This window comes from Pediculus humanus, genomic scaffold (assembly GCF_000006295.1).
Source record: "Pediculus humanus corporis 1103172107612 genomic scaffold, whole genome shotgun sequence".
Lineage (NCBI taxonomy): Eukaryota > Metazoa > Arthropoda > Insecta > Psocodea > Pediculidae > Pediculus > Pediculus humanus.
Genome location: NW_002987226.1, coordinates 109,291 through 116,175, shown reverse-complemented (window position 1 = coordinate 116,175; position 6,885 = coordinate 109,291). Strand labels below are relative to the sequence as shown.

Here is a 6,885-nt window from a genome sequence, read left to right as displayed (position 1 = left end):
ACAGGTACAAAAAAAATGTTTTAAAAACAATTTCATTATGATTCAAAAAGAAAAAATTTTAATGAAATTTTTACATTTGCAGACTGAAGAACCGGATGATTGGTTAAGGTTTGGAAATCCATGGGAAAAAGCAAGGCCTGAATATATGATTCCCGTTAACTTTTACGGAAAAGTTATTGATACTCCTACGGGAAGAAAATGGATAGATACTCAGGTTTTCAAAATTTTTATTACTCCAAACACTTTTCAAATTCACAACATTTTTTTTTTTTTTTTTTGTTTAATTTATGCCTGTTTTTTTTTACCTTCCAGGTTATATTTGCCATGCCTTACGACAGTCCAGTGCCAGGATATGACAACAACGTCGTCAATACTTTAAGATTATGGTCAGCTAAAAGTCCGATTAGTTTTAATCTTAAATTTTGTACGTTATTATTTATTTAAATTTTATTGTAAATTTTTCTCTCGAATTATATAAAATTTTATTTTTATTTTTTTTTTTTGCAGTTAATGACGGAGATTATATTCAAGCTGTCATTGATAGAAATTTAGCCGAAAACATTTCAAGAGTTTTATATCCTAACGATAATTTTTTTCAAGGAAAAGAATTAAGATTGAAGCAAGAATATTTTATGTGTGCAGCCACTTTACAGGTTTTAATTTAAATTTTTAAAAAAGGTTCGTTCGAAAAAGTACTCGTGAATAATTAATTTTTTTTTTTTTTTTAAGGATATAATTCGGAGATTTAAGTCTTCCAAGTTTGGATGTAAACAAGCAGTCAGAACTTCTTTTGAATCTTTTCCCGAAAAAGTTGCTATTCAGTTAAACGATACACATCCGTCTCTGGCTATTCCAGAATTAATGAGAATTTTGGTCGATGTGGAAGGATTACCTTGGGATAAGGTAGTCACTTAATTAGGACCTTAAATCAATTTTTCTAATAATTATAACGATTACACGCAAAGAGTAAAAAGAAAATTTACTGGATGTATCAAACAATTATATAAAATCGTTTTTTAAATGTTTTTTTTTTTTTTTGAGGACATATTCAAATGAAAATTCGTCATTTATTATTATTATTATTATTTCTTAAGTTATTAAAAAATTTACAATTAATTGTACAAATCAGTTTTTCCAAATAGTCTTCTTTTTATTTTAGGCCTGGAACATCACCGTTAAAACTTGCGCCTACACGAATCATACCGTTTTACCGGAGGCTTTGGAAAGGTGGTCTTGTTCAATGTTAGAATTTATATTACCGAGACATTTGGAAATAATTTATCACATAAATCATTTACACCTCGAGGTCTGTCAATCATATCATTTTTGATTTAATTAATATTTTCAAAGTAGGTCGAAAAATTTTTCTTATTTATTTTAGGAAGTGCGCAAAAGATTTCCCAACGACATGGATAAAGTTAGAAGAATGTCATTGGTAGAGGAAGAAGGTGAAAAACGTATCAATATGGCACATCTTTCTATCGTGGGTTCTCACACGATTAATGGCGTGGCTAGAATTCATTCGGAAATACTCAAAAGAGACATGTAAAAATGATTTTTACTTAATAAAAATAATTCTTCCTATTCACTCTCACAACTAATTCTTTTTGTTTTAGATTTAAAGATTTTTACGAGATGACGCCGGAAAAATTTCAAAATAAAACCAACGGTATTACTCCGAGAAGATGGTTACTACTTTGTAATCCATCTCTTGCGGATCTTATTGCAGAAAAAATCGGAAACGAATGGCCCGTTCATTTGCATCAATTAAAACAACTTCGGACATTTGCAAAAGATCCAGTTTTTCAAAACAGTATTAGATTAGTCAAACAAGAAAACAAATTGAAATTAGTTAGCTTGTTAGAAAAAGAATACGATATAAAAATTAATCCGTCCAGTATGTTTGACATTCAGGTATGTACTCTTTTATATATATATAAGTTCACTCTCTATTCATCTTTAAAATAAAATTTTCTTTGTTGATTTCAGGTCAAAAGAATTCACGAATACAAAAGACAATTGTTGAATTGCCTCCATATTATCACATTGTACAATAGAATAAAAAAAAATCCGAGCATCGAAATTGCTCCGAGAACAATCATGATCGGTGGAAAGGTCGGTTACCATTGTTGTGTTATTTTCATCTTTTCAAAATTCGACTCTCGAACCTTAAAAAAACCTTTTCTTTGGAATTTTATTTTTTTTCAGGCTGCTCCCGGTTATTACACCGCGAAACAAATAATCAAATTGATTTGCACCGTATCGAAAGTAATCAACAGCGATCCCGTCGTTGGAGATAAATTAAAAGTTATTTTCTTGGAAAATTATAGAGTTACTTTGGCTGAAAAAATAATACCCGCTGCGGATTTAAGCGAACAAATATCTACTGCCGGCACGGAAGCTTCCGGAACCGGAAATATGAAATTCATGGTGAGAACGCGTATAGACCATTATGGAAATGTCAGTTAATAAATCAAATTTGAAAATTTTTTTTTTTTTTGTCAGTTAAATGGAGCTCTTACGATAGGAACAATGGATGGAGCAAATGTCGAAATGGCTGAAGAAATGGGAGAAGAAAACATATTTATTTTTGGTATGAGAGTTGACGACGTTGAAAATTTAAAGGTCGGTCATTAATTAATGGTTTTAAATGTTTCAATCGATGGATTTTGATTCGCGAGATCATTTATATATTTCAGAAAGAGGGATACGACGCATACAAATATTACAATTCAAATCCTGAACTTAAACAATGCATCGATCAAATACAAATGGGTTTTTTCAATCCGGAAAATCCTAACGAGTTTCAACAGTTGGCGGATATCCTATTAAAATACGATCGATTTTTTTCCCTTGCGGATTACGAAGATTATATTAAATGTCAAGACGAAGTCGGTAAAACTTACATGGTAAGTAAACAAAAAAAAAAAAAAATCAACTGCGCTTTAAATAATGATAATAATAATGAAATCGTAAACTTATTAAAAAAATTTTTAGAATCAAGAAAAATGGTTGGAAATGGCTATAAATAACATTGCATCATCCGGAAAATTTTCTTCGGATAGAACGATCGAAGAATACGCTAGGGAAATTTGGAAAGTCGAACCGAGTTATGAAAAATTACCACCTCCCCACGAAACAAAAGATAAATAAATAAATTAAAAGTTGCTTTTATTAATTGTTGTCAGTTGGAAAAATCGTATCGTAATTTAATTTTACAAAAAGATTTTTATTTATTTGTTTACTTAATTATTTTTTTTTTCAATGCTACGTGTTTACAAAAATGATTATTATAAATGAAAATAAATATTTTTCTACAATTTATTTTTTCTATATAAAATGAAATATATATATATATATATATATATATATATATATATATTTAAAATATTTAATTAAAATAATTATATATTACATAAATAATTAATTATTATTTTTAAATATTGAAATATATTAAAATGTTTTTTTTTTCGATTACGTTATGTAGAATTTGATGTATTCTTTTTAATAATTTTTTTTTTTTTTTTTTCTATTTTTTGTAATAATTGTCATAACGTGCTCTAGGTGCTGTTCTTGTTACGGGAAAGCAACGCACCAACGCATCTCCACTAGTATTCGGAGGACAAGAACATACAGCTATGTGATTTCGTACCTAAATGATAAAATATTATCGTAAGTTACTTATTGAATTTATATAATTATACATTTGTAAACCTTATTTACGTACCTGACAATCAGCACCAACTCCGCATTGATTATTACAGGGATTAACGCATCTGTAATTAGAATCGCAAACTTGAGTGTGACTACAATCTCCGTCCGTTTGACATTCACCTCTTCGACAAGACACCAATGCATCTCCTATATACCCAGAAGGACAGGTACAAACCGGACGATCTTTTCCAGTTCTATCAAATCCAGGAGTACATTGAGCATTAGTACCACAGGGATTCGGCTGACATAGATCTTCTGCTCATTGAAAATTTACAAAGAGTTTAAATGAATTAATAACAAATAAGTAAGATAAAAGTTTTTGTTGGAATTACCCTTTTCGAAAGGTCTGCATCGTACGAAAGGATCTCCCGTCATGTCTTTCGGACAAGAACAAACAGCTGTTTTCCCATCGCGAACTTTACAATTTGCATTTATTCCACAAACTCCTTTACACGGATCAACGCATTTGTTATTTATGCACGTGTATCTTTGCGATGGACAATCATTACTCGTGTGACATTCTGCTCTGCACGATAAGTACGGATCTCCATAATAATTCTAAAAAAAATGAACGATTTTGGAAAAAAAGAAAATTTCATTTTGTAAAATTGATTTGTTTGTTGACTTACATCTGGACATTTGCACGTGGGTCTATGATTGACAACTTCACAATTAGCTCCGGTACCACAAACTCCAACTTCGCATGCATTTATACATTTATAACTTTTACAAAATTGTGATCCACTACAATCGGAATCATATTCGCATTCGTGTTTGCAACCCGTTAACGGTTGACCTCTATAACCGGGTAAACAGGAACACGTGGGAACATTATTAATGACATTACATTGAGTATTAGAACCGCATGGACTAGGATTACATAGTTCCTCTACAAAAAAAAAAAAATTTCCCGTTTAAAAAATTAAATAAATTTTAATAAAATCCACGGATTTTCACGACTTACGAGGATCTACTCTTTTGCATCCGGTAAATGGATCACCTCTGTAATGTTGAGGACAACTACAAACGGGTACGTGATTTTTAACATCACAATTTGCATTTAATCCACATTGTCCGGCACACGGATCCACACATTGATTATCTCTACAAGCTTTGGATGGAGAACATTCCGTATTATCTGTAAAAAAAAAAAAAAAACTACTTTGTTTATTTCCTTTCTCATTTTCCAGCGAGGGGAGGGGGTAAATTTAGCCAATACCTTGACATTCTCCCTTTTGACAATTAGTCAATGGATTCCCGTGATAACCAGATAAACAAGAACAAACAGGTCTTCCCGAAGACACGAAACATTGAGTATTACGACCGCAAGGATTAGGATGACAAGGATCTTGTGGCATCGACGTGGAAAAATCAACGAATAATAATAATATTAAAAATATCGGAAAATTTATATCCATCTGAAAATTTTCCAAATCGGATTTGAAAAATATTTTTTTACTTATATAAAATTAATAAGAAAAAGAAAAATTACCTTTATTTATTTATATGTAAAAATTTAGGTTTTAATAAAACGAAAAAAAAAAAAAAACTTTTACTAAAACAAACACATTCGAAATGATCCACGAATTTATAAAAACTAAAGATTTTAGTTTGTTTTTCCTCTTAAAATATAATAAAAACAAATTAATAAATCCACCTCCGTATTTTATATGCCAACGCAAACTATCATTTCCATTATTATAAACCTACCTGGTAACAAAACCTTGTTGTGTTACAAGGTTTTGTTTTTGTTTTTAGGTTTCTCAAAAGGGAAAACGAATGTTGTAAACATGGCCAAGAAAACATACAAAAAAAAAAAAAAAAAACTTATTAATCATCTTCAATCAAAGCTTTTACCCATAATAATATTATAAATTGTTTAAAAAACCCTTCTCTCGTTGTTTTTTTATGATTAAAAAATTGTTTAAAATAAAAGGCGGGAAATGGTTTTTAAAAAAATTCTCCATTTTGAACTTTATTAATTAAAATCCCCTTTAGTAATTAATTATTTCATATAAATTTTTTATTTTGACAAAAAATAATTTGAAAGTTTTTCAAAACTATTTCATTATTGCATAATTAAATGAATAATATAAACAAAATGTTTATTTTAAACCGGTTTAAAAGTTTAATAACTTTAAAAAAAAAAAAAAAACTTTTACAACAATATTTTCATACACACACACACACTTTCTACAAAACAAAAATTTTTTATAAATTATTGATTTTTTTTTTAAATAATAAAAGAGAAAGAGAGAGAGAGTTTCTTATACATTAATGTAATCTACATAATATCATCATATTTTATTAAATTTAAATAAATTATTTAAAATAAAAAAAAAATAAATTTTGATAAATGTGTGACTAAGTATATAATATGGTTTTTTAGGGCATTATTTGTTTTATGTTGGGTCAGTTATTTACTTTAGATTAATTTTTTATTGATTGATTGAAAAAAAAAAAAATCAATTTTTCTTTTAGTTTTCATTGTTTTCTTTTTTTCAAATTAAAAAGATTTTTCTTTTATTTTCAAATTAAGGTATAAATATTAAATATGAAAAATGTGTTGAAATAATATGTTTGTTTGTTTGTTTGGTTTGTCAATTTCAACATGTCATTGTGACATAATATTTAAAATTTTTAAGGTAAAATTTTTTGTTTTCCTTTTTTTTCCAGATGCTACATCTTTTTACTTTTTAAATAGATAATAATAATAAAAACTATTTAATAATCCTTGACACTCCTTCAACCAATGAATAATATCATTCGCCATTTTCCATTTTTGGAATCGGTAAAAAAATTACAAACAATTTTTTGATTATTTCAATCAATAATTTCTTTTTGTTGTCATTTTTATTTGTATATATATATTTTAAACAATTTTTTAATAGGAAACGTTTAAATTTTATCGATTAAATCCAAAAAAAAAAAAAAGTTATACCGAAAAATACATTATGAAGAAGGAATTTAAATAATTTTAATACGTTGGCTTTGATATTAATTTTCATGTTTTTTTTTTTTTCTGAAAATAACTTATCAAATTTTATTAATCGTTAAAATATTCTTTTAGAAAATGATATGAAACATAGCAATTTTAATTCAATGCATTATAAATTAGATTTTAAGCATACGGTTTATATTAAATTATTCAAAATTATTAGGTAAGTTTTA

At 27.8% G+C, this 6,885-nt stretch overlaps 2 protein-coding genes across 2 annotated transcripts; one reads left to right on the top strand and one right to left on the bottom strand.

The window, feature by feature from the left end:
* Window positions 1-61: 61 nt before the first annotated feature.
* Phum_PHUM240960 (glycogen phosphorylase, putative) lies at window positions 62-3,153 on the top strand (the record flags this gene model as incomplete). Its single annotated transcript, XM_002426155.1, has 12 exons — window positions 62-214; window positions 313-424; window positions 508-653; window positions 730-903; window positions 1,160-1,306; window positions 1,382-1,545; window positions 1,617-1,914; window positions 1,990-2,115; window positions 2,209-2,430; window positions 2,506-2,625; window positions 2,700-2,909; window positions 2,998-3,153. 12 exons carry the CDS (start codon window positions 62-64, stop codon window positions 3,151-3,153), a joined length of 2,028 nt encoding a protein of 675 aa, XP_002426200.1.
* A 376-nt stretch (window positions 3,154-3,529) lies between these two features.
* Window positions 3,530-5,072, bottom strand: Phum_PHUM240950 (uncharacterized protein; the record flags this gene model as incomplete). Its single annotated transcript, XM_002426154.1, has 6 exons — window positions 3,530-3,652; window positions 3,728-3,969; window positions 4,047-4,272; window positions 4,344-4,603; window positions 4,679-4,852; window positions 4,934-5,072. The coding sequence occupies 6 exons, from the start codon at window positions 5,070-5,072 to the stop codon at window positions 3,530-3,532; spliced, it is 1,164 nt and encodes a 387-aa protein (XP_002426199.1).
* Between the last annotated feature and the right edge of the window lie 1,813 nt (window positions 5,073-6,885).